Below are 16,661 nucleotides of genomic sequence, written 5' to 3' on the forward strand. Positions count from 1 at the left end.
GACACCAGGCTCGTGGCAACCATCCACTGCTCCTAGAACCTTCACCTAACTCCAACAGACACCTGTATTCCTGATTATCTCCTACTATTCTGGGATTAGCCTATAAATTGTCTGTGCCCTCTCTGTGGCCCATCTTTAAGGACGGGTCCATGTGCCACAAGTGGTGTGAATACATTCCAAGAAGCCAGCAGAGGGGGTGGCAGGAAGCTTCAGCACAAGTAGGATGGTGGTTAGAATCAGTATATGAGCTGGGAATCATTTGGATGTGTTATTTGTCTCAATTTTGTAAGCCTCTGTGACAAGAAACTGAAAACAATTATGTCCATCTGTGCAACTGCCAAAAGCAAGGAATGAGTCTGGGTTTCAGATCCTTGGACTGAAAAGCATGTTACTGAAGATACTAACAAGGATGTTGGGAACAGGATGGCTGGATATAGGCAGGCAGCATGCCCTGTGCTGGTGAGAAGCAGTGTTGCATGCTAAAGGCATCAAGAGGTCAGCGGGGCTGGCTCTGGAGCCACTGGGTGTTCCCCACCTCCCTACAGGGCTGTGAGCATTGGGCTTGTTCTTTCCATTGGGGTGGTGGTAATGATGTTGAACAGCTATTTTACAAGGTCAGGAATCACAGTGAAGGGGAGCTGTCAGCTGCCTCTGCAGCTTGGGTATACGCTGCTCTGGGTGTGATGCTGGAGGTAAATGTGAGACACTGCTTTGCCTTCTGTGAACAGCTGATCAGGAACCCAGGGCAGGAGCAGGAATGACCTGGGCATGGGCGGCACACAGGATCTGGCTCAACATCTCACCATTAAATGGAGCAGCGACCTTCTCACAGGTGTGACTAAAGCAGAGAGGTTTGTGTCTGAAATAACGAGTACACCTGTTTGTAGGCAACAGGAGGATCACCTAAACCCACCAAAGCAAGCAGATCAGAATAAAAAAAGGTTTTGGAAAAAGTGAAATTTCCTGGCTTTTAAGCAGCAATGCCATGGTGGGTGGCCAGTGGTCCAGTTCATGTTCCTCACTGTCCCCACGTAGCACAAGGGCCTTGAACCACAAGGCCAGGTTTGGCAGCAGATTTGGCAGCTTTGGAGAATAACGCTTCACTAACATGTTTACAGGTCTCTGCTGCTCTTAGCAGGCCAGACACAGCAGCATTTGTGTTGTAGCTACAGTTAAACAACCACCTCTTTAATGATGCTGCCTGTGTGAACTGGGACAGAAAGGGCTCAGAGCCAAGCCAGAAGTTAGTTTTCTTAGACAAATATTTAACAGAGGGTATCTCTGTAGGACTTTACCTCGCATTAATGGGCTCTAACCAGGGAGCAGCAGCTGAAGCGACAGCTATGGATGGCTCCTAAAATGTCTGTCCATAATAACAACCCATTTCATAGAGCTGCTGGAAACAGATCCTGTTTTGCAAACAGAATAATCCAGACACAAGGAAAATAATTTTGTCTATAAAGTGTGGTACCCCCCTTACAAATCAAGTTATTTCAAGTTATAGTCACAGGGGCTCATCCTGAATGTGACAGGTGCTAACTGTACCTGTATCTGTGCTAACTGTACCTGCACATGAGAAATAGAAATCATGAAGGAGATTTGCCACTTGTACTGACCTCTGTATCCTCCAGTGCCTTCCAGGTGACGAACGGATCCTGGTTTCAGTACAATCAATACTGTCGGAGTGAAAGAGCTCTAACCAAGTGGTGGTTTCTTTCCCTCTGTAGTAACACCCTTGTTCCCCCACTCTCAGCAATGCCATGTTGAGCTCATCCAGCCACAGTGGAGAGTGGCTGTGTGCAACTGGTTGTGCTGTGTATGCACTGTCCATGCCCGAAATGCAGCCTGGAATGGGTGTGTAAGATACGCCTCAACACAGGCACAGAATGAAGCACAAGGTGCTCAGCTCCTGCATTGACCCCCACACACACACTCTGCTGCCAACCAGGGCTGCCTCAACGCCTCACCGAGGGGCAGCAACACCCCTGAGCAACAGGACTTGCAGAGGTTCAGCTGGAAACACCACATCACACACACGTAAAAAGAGAAGTGTTTATTGGTTATATACTGTAGCGCTGACAGTGTTTGAGTCAGGAGAGACATGCAGATAAGTGTGTGTTTACATTTGGCATGCAGACTAAGAGCACTGTGTCACTTGAAGGAGGTGAGCACCATCAGTATCCACTGCATGGGCAGCGTAGGGAGGAAAGCACTGGCTTTCCTCTACTCAGCATGCTGAGACAGGCAAGTTCTGAAAGGGTGGAACAGTGCTGATAGCTCTATTTTGGACAGAAAAGTTTGTTTTAGGGATAACCCTGGAAAATTTGCTTAACTTAGATGAATCTGTGATTATGAAAAGATTTCTTGCATTATTTGTCTTCTAACTAAGCTGCCCCAGCCCAAATATGTTTGCAAATACAAAAAAATATATTTATTCTCTTAAAAATACATTCCATGCAGCTTGGAGTGCTGCTTCCCCAAGGCAGGAGCTGGGACTGCACATGGGGCAGCCCAGGAGGATGATCCTTTGGGAGACTTGGGTTCTGACCATCAGTCATCAGCAAACAATGGCTTTGTGTTCTGTTGCACACAGCACAGCCCGTGGGAGGCTGGCCTGGAGCAGGGCCCTGATCACTCCAACGCTGCGCAAGGGTGGCAGAGATAAGGTCTACTATGTTAGAGATGACACCGATATGACTATTGCTTCGATCCGTAGTTAGGAAATGTGCTTGTGTCAAGTGTCTCTTGAAGCACTGAGGTGCACCACCCCACCCTGTGCTTCCTGCCCTTTTCCCTTGCTGAAGATCCCATCTGTGGGAGGGCCACAGGGCTCCCCTCAGCCAGGCCCACTGCCCAGCACCAGTGGGCACATGGCCAAACTGTCACACCCACGCTCCCCGAGCGGCTGGAGAGGCAGCTCTGCGCGCTGCAGAGGTGTTTCTGGGCGTGAAGGAAGCTGTTCTGTGAAGCAGCAAGCTGCTGCCCCTCAGGCTGGCACCAGCCCTTCTGGGGAAAGCCACTGGCTCTCCAAAAGGGACCAGCAGCTCAGGGTCCTTGGGAGCAGCGAGCACTGACACACTTCCTCTGTACAGCAAATACATTTACAACTTTGGAATTAATTACCAAAGGGCTTGATGCGTGGCCTTGCGCATCATCAAGCCTACTGAAAAGCCGGTTATATTTATATGCTAAAATTACAAATACTTCTTCAGTGATGGCAATATTTACACATATACTCTATTTTACAGCTGTTCAAAAAAAGTGTGCAATTTGAGTAAACACATTGTGTTTCCTGAAGTCATTGCTATAAGGTTAATAATACAATCAGCTCCTATTGCACTCATTGACCAGAGGGCATGGCCCCTTTCTGTTCTAGGGAGGGTTTTCTTTCTCAGATTTAATCTTGGCTGTGGTAAAAACAACCAGTGTGACATCTGTGTCCAGTATTTACAAGCAGTGAGACTGAGTCTAGAGCAGGAGTTCAACATATCTGCTGTAAAATATTGAACAAATGACTGAAGCAGCTGGAGAAAGGAGAGATGTTACCTTGTGAGAAGCACGTGAGGAGAGCACAGTGCCCAGCAGCTCTGCATTGCTGGGGCAGCAGCTGTGAATAAGCCAGCTGAGCAGCAAGGTGAAGCCCTCTAGTTGCTCCAGCAAAGCCTGGTCCTGGATGACAGAAGTGGAAAACCCAACAGCTATTGTTGCTGGTGGTTCTTTCCTTGCAATTTAGACACAGGGGTTCCTGGGTGAGCTGTGGGGTTGAAAAGCTGATGAATAAGCCAGTGTTTTGTGGGTAGGCACAGGGAAACTTGTGTTTATCCTGCAAGTCACGTCACAGGGATGCAGAGACTTCCTGGCCAGGACTGAAACCAGTTCCCTTGGATGGAGCTTTGGGAGCACCATGCGAAGCTGTATCCATATCAAGAAGACGAGGAGAGGGCTGGTAGATGAGTAGGGGTGTCCCGTGGGATGTGGACCAGTGTCCTGCAGCAGGATGGGGTGGGGACTGGGAGGAAAGCCATTCAGTTGCTGCCCAAAGCAATACTTGTACAGTGCAGTACATGCCGTCCCGTGGCGTGTACGACAAGCTGCAAGTCCTGGGCAGCAGTGACCCAGGGCAAGGGGAGCCCCCCAACATGCCAGCTCTCTGGAGGTGCAACCGCAATGCCCACAGTGACTGTGACTGGCACAGGTTATACAGCTGGAGAGCTGCTTAGCAGCAGGTTTGGGAATGCACAGAGAGGGAAATAATAATCCCTGTGACAACTGAAGAGGCAGCTACATGACAAGGTGCTTCCCAGCTGCTCCCAGCTGCTCAAGCAGGTACTGCGTGAGGCATTTGGGCTGCTGAGACAGCAGGTTTAGTTTTGAGGGGAACATGAAAAGAAGGGGTAAAGAGAGGCGGTGGACAGGCTGCAGCAGCCCCGTGGAGCAGTGCTGAGCTGGGCACTGCTGGGCAGGCTGCAGGGCCGGGTCTGCTGTGGGGGCAGCACAGCATCGGGAGGCAAGTGCTGCTGGCAATCCATCTGATTTTGGGTGGTGGCAGTGATCCTGACATACAGTGAGTGCTGAGCAGAGTAGGGTGCTTAGGAGGGACATGGCCATTGCACAGGATTGTTACAAAGAAACTGTGGTTTCTTATTGAACAATCTGCAAGGATTTCCAATCCTTCCTGATTGGAAAGCAGTGGGGAAGCAGTTCAGAAATCTGAATTTAGCTTCAGAATTTTACTTTCTTTTAGTTTGGATTTTGAATTTAAATTTTTCCCCATTATCTTGTTCTACTAGCACTGCCATGTCAATGGTAACAGAGAGTGTTTCATATAATTTATTTTAATATAACTTAAAGATTATTATAGAGCTGCCACTCATTACTAATTTAAAAGCATTATCTTTTTGTCTTGTTATGCAACTTGAGACTTATACGTCATGACATATAAAAGAATAAAATGAAGGGTTAAAAATATGAATTTTGGAAAACATCTTAAAAATTGCAAAAGGAAACACTTTTTTTCAAAAATAATTTTTCCCTTCCTCCAAACAATCTTCATAAAAAAATAATCATGTCACTGAAACACATCTTTGTGTTTTCATAGATATTTTGCAGCCAGGGAGGAGCTGCAGCACAGGGATGTGCAGTACAGGCAGGCACACAGCTGTGGTACCTGCTTCTCTGGAGGAGGGATATGGGAATGAGTGTGGGGTGCAACTCAGACATGGGAGCTGCTGGGGTGCAGCTTTTTCCCCAGGACCTCAGAAACGGATCAGGGACCTTTTCCTTCTGGCGTGTTATCCCTGTCCCTCTGCAGAAAAGCACAAGCAGCAGGAAGCACTGGGGGGGTCAGTGCTGTTTGTGTACATGCCAGCCCAGCAGCTGGGGGGTGGAACAGAAAGGAAGGACTAGCCAAGCCCTGCCTGTGCAAGCCAGGAGCAATAACCCTGCTCAGGGCAGATGTTGCACCTCCTGGAGCTGCAGGGGCGGTGTCTGCCTGACAGTGACACCAACTGCATTCCATGGCCTGGGGGCACTGACAGGGGGACACATCTCTCTATCTGAAGCAGTCTCTGACCACACCTGAGTCCCAGGCACAGCAGATGGCAGATAGAGCACAGATCGAGGCTGTAACCATACTGGAGATCAGCTTAGGGTTCAATCCTGCTGTCTCTACTCTGTTTTGGGAAGGAACAAGGACATTCTGCTTATCTGTGAGGAAAAGCACTTGTTTCTTTTTCTCTTATGGCTCAACTGCTAAAAATGAGCTGCAGAGCTGTTGCCTGCAGAGTGTGACAGACATAAAGCTTCAGGTAAATGGCATTCCAGTCCCAGGCAGGAGGAACTGTTGCTGCTGCAACACTTGTTTGGCTCACTGGATGACTTCTTGATGCGGGATCTCAACTGGTGATGAGTAGGTCATGCAAGGCTCATTGCAGAGACTGACAGCAACAGGGAACAAACTGCTTCTAAACAACATTTTCTGTTCTCCTTCCCTCAATGTGTAAAGCAACAAGCAACCAGTGGGGAATGGTCTCCTCCTGCCTAGAGAGAGAGGGTGCTGGGAACACAGGTACTAAGGTGACCACTACCCCAGCCAAAAGGGGGTATTAGGAGAATGCAAAATGTCTCTAGGAACTGAAAGCTTTCAATTGTGGAGGACAGCTGTCATAGGCTGGATGTAGTCATAGGGACACTGCTGGGATCTTGTGTGAATGTAAGTGGTTAACAAAAAGTTCTCTCTTGTCCAGGGAGTACCATTGTTCAGAGAGGCTATGTGGTCAGAGTTTCCATATGGAGACAGACTTATCATCCTACATGGAAGATTAAGATTGCAGGTACAGAGATGAGAAAAGGGAGTCCCCTGAGCAAAGTCTCTGCAGCTGCCTCTTCAGCAATGAAGAAGAAGAATTCACTGGTAAAGCTCCTGTACCTTTCAAATCGCATTACAAAACTGGTTTCAGACTAGCTGAAGCCTCTGGAGAGGTTACAAACACGTGTGATGCCTGTGAGCTTGGTACTGTTCTGCCTCTTGCTCCACTGTTTTCACTGACCAGAAGGGAATGCAGCTCATCTCCGAGATGTCCGGCAGGCCCGGGGAGTGCCCTGTAAGAGACAACCCACAGCGTCACAGACTGGCCAGGACCTGCAGCTGCCCCGCAAGCATTTCTACTCTGCGGACAAGGATTGCAAATGCCTTTGGCAACTACCCCAAATCCCACCAGGATCCCAGTCCAATGGTGGGGTGGGGAAGAGCAGTGACAGGATGGGTTTGGAAGACAGAGGTTCTGCCAGCTGGGAGTAAGCCCAAAGCAAAGGGACCCGGCCCTGCCTCACATAGCTTTTTTTATGCTGTAGGATACCCCGCACCCATTTCCACATTCAGCATATGGGTCCTGGAAGTGGGATGCAGAACACCTGACAACAGAGGCGCTGGAGTTGATTTAATGTCAGAGCACACCTTTTGTGGTGTTCAGGCTTCTGCTACAGCTGGTGGAGGTCTGGGCAAGACAGCAGACCCAGATGATAGTGTGTATGTTACAGGGATGTTACCCGAGTTTATATTTGCTGTTGATCCAGTCTGTGCAGACAAAGAAAGCACAACACAGTCTCAGGTATAGGACTCTGCACCGGGCCAGGTGAATATTACTGTAGGTAACACCTCTTGATGACCACATAAGAGCATTGCTGGGGTGCCTCTTTCCTCAGCTACCCACAAGGACAGTGTCAGTTCACTAACCTCTGCTGCCAACAATACCTTTCTTCAAGTGCCAGTCTGCGAAGGTCAGCTGGAACCATGGACCTCTGGGATCTTAATTCTGTAGCACTCACCATAAGGTATGACTCTGTAGGGCACTCAGCTGCCTTGCTGCAGTCCTGCTGCTCTCATGGCAAGACTCAGCAACTGCGCATGTACAGTGACATACACTGGCAATGGGTTTGGGGTCTTACATATTTCCTGCTGTAGACGATCCATAAATTGAAAGATACACTTTGCTGTCGGCAGCTGCACAGGCCAAGAGGGAATGCCAGGAGAAAAAGGAAGTCTTTTGTACAGACACAAGCATGCCTGTGCACCTGAGAATTAATGTCTGCCTGGACCTCTATATCCTCAGAAGGAAGCCCCTTGTGAAGAGGCTGTAATACACACTTTTTTCATATTTCAGACAATAAGTCATAGTCACTATAATGTGGGCCACTTTGCACTTGTGTGTCCAGAAGGATGTGTTTTAGGAAGCAGAGCAGCAAGTATGTAGCAGCAGAGAAGCACTCCAGTAATACAGCAGCCAGCTGAAGCTGGGACTCTGCTTTTGTCTCTCCAAATGTTTTTTTCCATCCCTGATTGACTCGTGTACCACAGCATGACTAGATGCAGTGCCTCTTAGTCCTTGGAGAATATTTTTAGCCATAAACCTAGCTGAAACAAGTTTATAACAGAAAATACAGCAGCCACTCCACCCCTGGGAAGTGCTAACTTCAGACTGGATTTTTTCTACACGGTATACTTTCTTTTTGGACAAGTTCTCTAAGTTAGGTTACTCAGAGGTCAGTTCAGATATTGTCTTCTTGCTTTGTAACTACCTCCCCTCACATACCTGCTCCTCTGCTTGAAGACCTGGTTGTGCAGGGGAGTTGGATTCAGGGTCCTGCAGCTCCACCTTGGTGGCTGGCCTTTTCCCTGGAATGTCAGCCTGTAAGAGGTACTCAGAAGAGCTGTACTGCTTCCTCCTGGAACTGGACACAAAATCCTTGCTTTCATCCTGTGCAAAGGAAAATAAAAAGGGTTGGGACCTGAGGACTCTGAAGGGCCTGGAATAGCGCTGGGCTTCTAGTCCTGGGTTCCTGGTGTGAGGTACTGTCTTGAGTCCCTTTGGCAAGGAGGGACTTGGGGCACCAGACCAGCTATGGCATGGCCTCACTTATGTACTATTTCATAAAGATTTTTTTAAAAATCCAGTAATTTTAACCCAAGTTATGGATGCAGAATCACAAAACGGAATAGATCCCTTGGACAAGGTTACCGAGGTCCAAGGAAAGATGAAACCACTGATGTGATGTAGCTGGCTGCTTAAGTAGAAGCTTATGTGGAGTCAGCAGGAGTGAAAAGATGATGGATGCTGTGTTGGGTTTGCGTGGCCAGGTTTTGGTAGGGAGGGAGCTACTGGGCTGGCTTCTGTGAGAAGCTGCTAGAAGCTTTCCCCATGTCCATCAAAGCCAGTGCCAGCTGGCTCCAAGATAGACATGCCACTGGCCAAGGCTGAGCCAATCAGAGAAAGTAACAGCATCTCTATGATAACATATTTAATAAGGAAAAAAAGTCATTGTACAGAAGTAATTGTGGCCAGGGAAGAGAGGAGTGAGAATATGTGAGAAACAGCTCTGCAGACACCAAGGTCAGTGCAGAAGGAAGGTGAGGAGGTGCTCCAGGCACTGGAGCGGAGATTCCCCTGCAGCCCATGGTGAAGGCTGTGGCGAAGCAGGCTGTCCCTCTGCAGCCCGTGGAGGTCCACAGGGGTGTTGAGATCCACCTGCAGCCTGTGAAGGAGCCCCTAATGCAGGTGGATCCCAAAGGAAGCTGTGACCATGTGGGAAGCCCACTATGGAGTAGGGTCCTGCTGACCTGTGAGGAGAGGAGCCCGTATACTGGTAGGATTTGTGACCCCTTGGGGGACCTATGCTGGAGCAGCCTGTTCCTGAAGGACTGCACCCCATGGAAAAGTGACCCATGCTGGAAAAGTTCATGAAGAACTGTAGCCCAGGGCAGGGATCCCACGCTGGAGAAGGGGAAGGACTCCTCTCCTGGAGCAGTGGCAGAAACAACTGCAACTGACTATAACCCCTATTTCCCATCTCCTGGGGGTGAGGAGGTGGAGTCCTGGAAGTAGAAAGGGGAGTCCAGGAAGGAGGAAGGTGTAGGGGGAAGGTGTTTTTAAGATTTGTTTTACTTCTCATTATCCTGCTCTAATTTTGATTGGTAATAAATTCAATTAATTTCTCCAACTCAAGTCTCTTTTTGCTTGTGACAGTAATCTGTGAGTGATCTCTCCCTGCCCTTATCTCCACTCATGAACTTTTCATCATATTTTCTCTCCCGTGTCCAGTTACAGGGAGGAGTGATCAAGGGGCTTTGGTGGGAGCCTGGCATCCAGCCAGGGTCAACCCATCACAGATGCACTGCACATCAGTCCCCAAAGCAGGGGAGAGAAGGGGTGAGAGGCAGCACATCCCTGGACATTGTCAGGGATGAGCCACCCATCATAAGAAGGTATGAGGGCTTCCTTTGAAGACAAGCCTGCCTTTAAGGTTTTGTCTAATATGTGCAGCACACAGCCCAGCTCCAGTTCTATTAATGTCAGAGGCATAAGAAAACTATGCATTCATCTGGCATTGCTGCTGCTCATCTGCTCACTGCCTGCCAGTGCCTTCGCACTAATTTTCATCAAACATCAGATCAGAGAAATATCGACTTCACTATCTGAACCATGAAGCCCAAGAGAATGACTGCTCAAGGTCTTGTGTTGCCTCAGGTCTTTAGGGAGCCTGAGGAGGTTGACTGCCAGCACCAGAGGGAGCTGGTCCCCAGGCTGCAGCACCCATCCTGCTCCCTGGAGCTCCCAAAGCAGTGTTACAGAGAACTGCTGCTTCTGCAGCACAGGTATTGCAAAGGACTGTCAATAACTCCTGTAGCTTCATTAGGGACATTTGCCTACATCAGCAGCAAGGAAGGGAAGGCTGCAACGGAGGAGAGGCACACAGATTTTGGCAAAACCAGCACAGGTCTTGTGTTTCCCAAATAAGATTGTTAAGGGAATCTCCACTGTGGACAGCAGAGCTGGAAAGAGATGACAGCAATACCTGCACAGGACAGCTGAATGTCAGCACAGATCAGTGCCCAGCCTTCTGCCAGAGAAACAGCTACATCTTTAAATGAAACATAAATCCCAGCAGAAACAGCCTGCTGTGATATGAGGCATATTATAAGCCTGAAGATACCCTTCAAAGGGTTCTTTTCCAAGGGCATATGCAATAATTTAAGTTGTCCAAATACATACCATTTGGTATATCTAGTACCCCTGTGTATCTACAGTCTTTTAGGTTAACTTCATACTCCTCATTTACAAGCTAAAAACATAATTACTTTATGACCAAGAATTCAGATTTGTGACATCGTAGTGTCAAGGGTGAGTTTATTGCAAAGTGATGCAGAGAGAGACTGCATCAGAGAGACTGAGCTCAACTCTTAACAGCCCTGTGTGAACTAACGACGCGGTTGCTCTCCTTACTGCCTGTCCCTGGAGACATGGGCAAGGCTGGAAGCCAGCTAATCCTTGGGATAACTTGGGATAACCACACAGAGGTCAGGTTGCGCTGTGAGGTACACTTCAGCTGCTGTGAATGTACACCACATAGCTGGCAAATTTGATCTGACAGTGACCTTGAGAGCACCTGCAGAACATACTGCAGAGCTACACTCAGCCCTGGGTGGGCTGCCAGGGGGAAAATGGAAAAGAAATCAGTGCCTACTGTTTAGGGCTCCATGACCAACCACATATGAACCCAGCTGCAAGTGGAGAGAGTCAAGTCAGCTGTGAGAGTTAAGGTTGTGGGTGCTGTGAATTGAAACTCCTGGGATAAAGGGAGGTCCAGGAATGGATCTCCCATTTCCCAAGCACATAAGCTGTTGTTATGCAAAAGGGCAACTTCAATCATATCAGCTCTGCTTGGATTCATGAAAGAGCAGTACAGATTGTCTGTGACCCACCCTGGCCAGGGAGACGATGTATTCTCAGTGTCACTATATAGCTGGAAGGTCAGCCTGCACTTTGTAACACCAAGTGACAGGCTCTCTGCAAAGCAGAGCACAAATTCTTCTGTGCTTCTCATCACCAGAGAAGTAGAAGTTTTGAAAATGTAAAACTCCTTTCCTATCTCCACCGCCTCATCTTTGTCAATGCCAGAATCGTTCAGTTAGGAATCTGTCCCCTCTGCCACCAGCACTGTTGGATAACCCAGCTGGGTTCTTCCTGCAGACTGGCAATGGCAGCAGCTGCTCAGAGCAGTGCTAAATGAATAGCAGAGGCAGGAGTTGCAGCAAGAACTAGTGTGATGTTTAATGGCCTGGAGGGCAGTGAGCTCACTTGAAATCTGCCAGAGCCTGCAGCTCCAGTGGCAAACACAGCTCACCAGACCAGATATCTACATGTGTCACTGCTTTGAGGGACACCCCTCATTGGTACCAGCCAAAGGAACAGGAAAAGAGCACAGCCATCCTCGTAGAATATGGGCAAAGACCAAGGAGGGAGCAGCCTTGTGTTACCAGCTACCACTCATCTGTTTAGGAAATGCCCGGGGAGCATTTCCAAACCAGAGTCTGGTTTCACGTGAGGAAACCATGCAGCTCTTACCAAAAAGAGCTCTATCTCTACAGCTGCCATTAGAGCTACAGCTCTGCCTGAGGTACAACCCCACTCAAGTCTGCTCACTTCCAGCATTTTTTCATTGCTACTCCAAGTCAAAAATGTCATGCAAAGCCACTCTGAAAAGCATACCATGTCCTACTTAAGCTACGACTATGTCTTCTCTAATCTTGGCAAGACTAAATGCTACTATGTAGTTATTCATATGGCAGTACAAGACCCAAAGCAGATGGATCTAATTTCAATAAGGCTAAATCTGGTAATTCACATATGAGATGCTGCACTGAAGATAGCAGGAGCTGGGAGAGGCAGCACTTAGGAAATAAGCTCTAAGAATTTCAAATCACGCATCCTACAACTACCAGGCAATGTGGAAAACCTCATCAACTGAAAGAGAAGAGTGTTGAACGCAGGATACTTACAGGTAGCGCAGTCCGGTGCCAAGCAGCAGCTGCTGTAGGATCACTTGCATAGCTCTTGCGTGTCAGCAGTTCAGATGCACTTAAGTTACTTTTGGTCCTTCGGGACCCCAGTTCAGGGGCACTCCAAGAATTAGCCGTGGCACTGGTCCTTGCTGAGGCCTGCTCCAGGGAGTCTGTTCTTGCACTATTCCCTTCCACTTTGGAGAGGTCCACTTCGGACCTGCACAAGTTTGTAGTACTGGAAGCTGCACTTTTCTCCACTTCAGTTTGAGAGTCCTCCAGGGAATGTAAGCCTTGTCTTGTTCTCCAGGAACTTCTCATAGCGACATGCCTTGTTTCAGATGAAGCTGCATCTGAAGAGCCATGGCTCTTCCAGCTGATTGTCTCTGAAGGCAGTTCACTGTTCCTCTCTGTCAGTTCAGAAGTCTTTAGCATAATGCTGCTTCTGGAGACCACTGTTTCAGCTTTACTTCTCGGCACTGCCTCTCCACTTCTGTCCATTTCAGATAATTTCAGAGGACTTTTATTAATCGATATCTCAAAGGGAGTGGGGACATTGTTTGTTATTGATGGTGAAGGCTCATTTGAGGCTGCTCTGATGTTGCTGCTGGTAACATGCCTTTCCTTTGCTGCTATATCTGCAGTGGTCCTTGGAGCTGTTGGCTCAGAAGGGAAGATTGTGATGCTGCTTGTCATTTTATTTGTTACCATTTTAAAAACAGACTTCCGTTTTTCTGACTCTGCCTCTGAAACAGTCCCTCCCATGACTGCCTTCATATCCTTCTCAACAATTGCAGGTTTAATGATGGCTTTTGACCTCAGAGCTTCTCTTGGGCTGAATGACCTTCTGGATTTCAATCCTCCAGTGCTGGCATCCGATGGTTTTATACACTTGGTGGAGTCTTCATCATTTACAGTGTTTTTCTCATTTTCAAAAAGTGATGCTCTAAAAACTCCTCTAGAATTGGAGAACTGCTTGGAACTGACTTTCTTTCTTGTCTCAAAATCTGACTGAGTGGTTGTTTTTTTGCCTCTTCCTGATTCTTCATCCAAATTAAGCTTTTCCTGGTTACTCTGGATTGTCTTGGAGTCAGTTTTTAAACCCACGTTTACATGATCTGTTGCTGAACTTGAAGACTGCTCTGTCTCTTCTTTATCAAAACCTGTGAGAATCTGCAGAATGTCTTCCTGACTCCTGGAGCGATGGGAACGCTTTGTTAGTATTGAAAACTTCACACTTTCAAGCGATGTGTCTGCGACTTCTTTTTCCTGGGAGATTATTGCCCTTTTAGCCCTCCCCTCCAAGGGCTGTCTGTGTGATGCAGCAGAAGTGTTCACTGCTTCTACTTTAGAGCCAGCAGAGTCTGAGGCTGACACATGGGAGGACAGATGGTACCTGTATGCCGAAGCTGTGCCATTGGAAGAGGTGTGGTTACCCCTTGCGAGCTGCATGTCCCCTGTGCAGTCACTAACTTCAGCCTGGCTTGTTTTCAGCTTCTCAGCCAAAGAAACCATTGATTCTTCTTTGCTTGACTTTTCATCCCGTGTGTCAGCACCATTTTGGCAGCTGCCACGGAGCACCTGAGATGGCTTTTCAGCCTTGGATCTCAGGCTTGTGTCACCAACAGATTTGGAAGGTGCTTTCCAAGACTTCTGCTCCTGTGCAGCAGGAGGATATCGGCTGAGGACAGATGGCTGCTCTTTGGATCTCCTCCCCTCATTCTGCATGATGCAGCCTTCCTTCTGACCAGGAGAAATAGTGGAAACTAAAGATTTCTCTTCCAGTCTTTTTGTATCTGTCACAGCAGCGTCTGAAAGGGTAGATGTACCAGATGTTTTTCCTGCTTTTCTGTTCATTAAGCTTGAACTGGGCACCTGCTTACCACCATGGCTGTAACTGTCATTACTGACAGAGAAGTCTCTGTTCCGTGCTCTTTCCCGGCGCTGCTGTGGCGAGAGCTCCCTTGGCTTGTGCTTGGCAGCTGTCAAATCAGCCGTGACACCTCTGTATTTGGGTCGGTCATGTTTTCCCCTGCTGGTAAAGCTTGTATCTTCATTTTCAAAATCTCCGTTCTCCAGATCTTTCTGGTTTTTTATTTGCATTTTTATTTCTTCTAGCTGACCTGTTAAGAGTTTGTTTTTATTCTGTTCACTCAAGTAACTGTCTTGCAGGTCATTGTTTTTGGCTCTTACTTTTTTAAGTTCTTCTTCTAAAGATTCAAAACGTTTGATCTGAGTTTTTAGTTTCTCAATTTCTTGGGTGAGATCTTTCACTTTGTTGTCCTCTTGGTTTTTATTCTTTTGGTTTTCTGATTTATTCCTGGTTTCATTTTCTACATGTTTCAGGTAATCCACACTTCCCTTCCTCCTGGTCTCCTTAGAAGGCAGTGCAGAAGTCAAGTCATCTTCAATTCTCAAATCATTTCTGTCCAGGAGATTGTTGGATGACCTTTCTAGCAAGTTGGATGCATTTCTAGTTTGATCTGCCCTATTTAGTTTATTGTTTTGTTCTAGTTTCTGTGTTAGCTCCTGGATTATTTTTTCATTCTGCTTTTCTCTTTCATTAAAATGTTTTCTTTCTGTGATAAAGCTCATAGCTAAGGATTTCAGCTTTTCTAGCTCACCCGTTAAGCTCTGCTCAGTTTTATCTAGCCTGTCCTCAGATGCTTCCAGTTCTTTCACTTTCACTCTAAGTATTTCTAATTCTGTAGATATCTTTTTGGTCAAGTTCTTTTCTTCATTGAGGCTAAGACACAGCTGTGTACAGTCATTCTTGCTCCTCCCGAAGGCCTCCTCCAGCTTCTCTAGCTCTGCCATTCTCCTTTGAAGGTGTTCAATTTCTGACTTCAGCTCTCGAGTGAGGCTCTCCTCCTCTTCAAGTTTTTCTTTCATTAATCTGCAAAGCTCTTCAGCCTTTCTAATTTCTTCATCCTTGCCTTCAATCTTCAGTACTCTTTTCCGCAGGGCTTCGATGTCAGCCAGCATGCTGGAGTTGCTGCCTTCTGCCTGGATAACTTTGTCCTGGAGGTCAAGCAGTTCATCCTCTGCTTTCTGCAGATTTTTGGTTGCTTCCTCCAGTTCATCAAGGCGGCGACTAAGGCTCTGCAACTTGAAACGTAGGTGCCGATTTGAGGTTTCCTTGTAACCTGTAAATTCTGCCATGTTTACGTTATTTCTTTTAGGTGAAAGCTTTGCTTAGTCTGGGTGAACGGTGTAGACCTTGTGTATTCTTGGTACGTTATCGTTCGTTTGAACAGAGGCAATCTCACTCTGAAAGAAAAAATGTTATAAATCAATATAAGAGCTCAGAATATAAAGTATTCTCACTATGTAAGCTCGACTATAAATGTTCATCTAAGTAATAACTTCTTAATTAAACACATTTCTGAGTGCTAAATTAGGAGAAATGAAACTGCAGAGAAGACCCACAGTCCACTTACTTCGCTTATACAGGGTTTCCAAAAATAGCTTGCTCCCAGTATCCGAGGGCAGGAAGTGCCCTCCCCTGCTGGTCTGCACAGGCGGTTTGTGCACTACCAGCAGATTCTCACCCAGGGCTCCACAGTCAGTGCAGCTGCCTGTGTCCAAGGTCCCAGGCTGTAGAGGGTCATGCAGGACTCAGGTCCCTCTACATGGACATGCCCACACAGCAGATACCTCTCTTTTCAGCACTGCACCAGTCTCCTGAAGACACTTTAGTGAAGAAGATTCAGGATTTCAGAACCAGAAAAATGCAAGCCCCAGCCATGTGGTAACCACTGAGGAGAGAGCAAGCCCCCCATGCTGGCTTGCAGTTGGAGGGACTGGGAGCTGCTGCCATTCAGCACTGCCCATCACTGCCAGGATTTCTCCTGCATCCTTGGCTGCTCAGCAGAAATCTTTCCCCTGGGAAGGACACTATGCCAGCGGAGTTTCAGGTTTCTCCCTGTCGTTGCTGTCGTTCTCTGTCGTTGCTCTTGCCTGCCACCCACTCACCCACCCAGGAGATGAGCAGTTGCTTACGCCTCTCCCTGCTGCTGCTGAGAGCAAGTAGTGATTAAAACACACCGGCACACTCTTGATGTACTCAGTGTGAACTCTTCCTAGCTCAGCTCAGAGTTGGTAGGATGTTTTTTAAACAACCCCTCTGTGCTTGGCAGGGAGTAGCAGGGAAGGGGCCCTGGCCACATCAGAATGACCGCTGGGAGGATATGAAGTTCCCCTCTGGCAATCATTACCACCGTCCTGTCCTGGGCCTGAGGCACAGCCCCAGTGAGTGCCAGGGCTACTGCAAATGTGAGGAGAGGAAGGGTGACTGCAGCAGCTCTTTGACCTGTGCCCTTGCTCA

General features: G+C 47.7%; 1 protein-coding gene across 2 annotated transcripts in view; it reads right to left on the reverse strand.

Annotated features, from left to right (window-relative positions):
* Nucleotides 1–2,038: 2,038 nt before the first annotated feature.
* The window catches only part of LUZP1 (leucine zipper protein 1), a 38,101-nt gene continuing 23,478 nt past the window's right edge, over nucleotides 2,039–16,661 (reverse strand). Inside the window, exons 2-4 of one of the 2 annotated variants that reach the window (XM_032710143.1) lie at nucleotides 12,335–15,604; nucleotides 8,091–8,255; nucleotides 2,039–6,600 (exon numbers count right to left, since the gene is read on the reverse strand). In XM_032710143.1, the coding sequence (XP_032566034.1) occupies nucleotides 6,565–6,600; nucleotides 8,091–8,255; nucleotides 12,335–15,496 (3,363 nt within the window). In that variant the 5' untranslated portion in view covers nucleotides 15,497–15,604 and the 3' untranslated portion in view covers nucleotides 2,039–6,564. The remainder of the gene's footprint in view (nucleotides 6,601–8,090; nucleotides 8,256–12,334; nucleotides 15,605–16,661) is intronic. The other variant, XM_032710144.1, reaches the window with a different exon arrangement.

This window comes from Chiroxiphia lanceolata, chromosome 24 (genome assembly GCF_009829145.1).
Source record: "Chiroxiphia lanceolata isolate bChiLan1 chromosome 24, bChiLan1.pri, whole genome shotgun sequence".
Classification (NCBI taxonomy): Eukaryota; Metazoa; Chordata; class Aves; order Passeriformes; family Pipridae; genus Chiroxiphia; species Chiroxiphia lanceolata.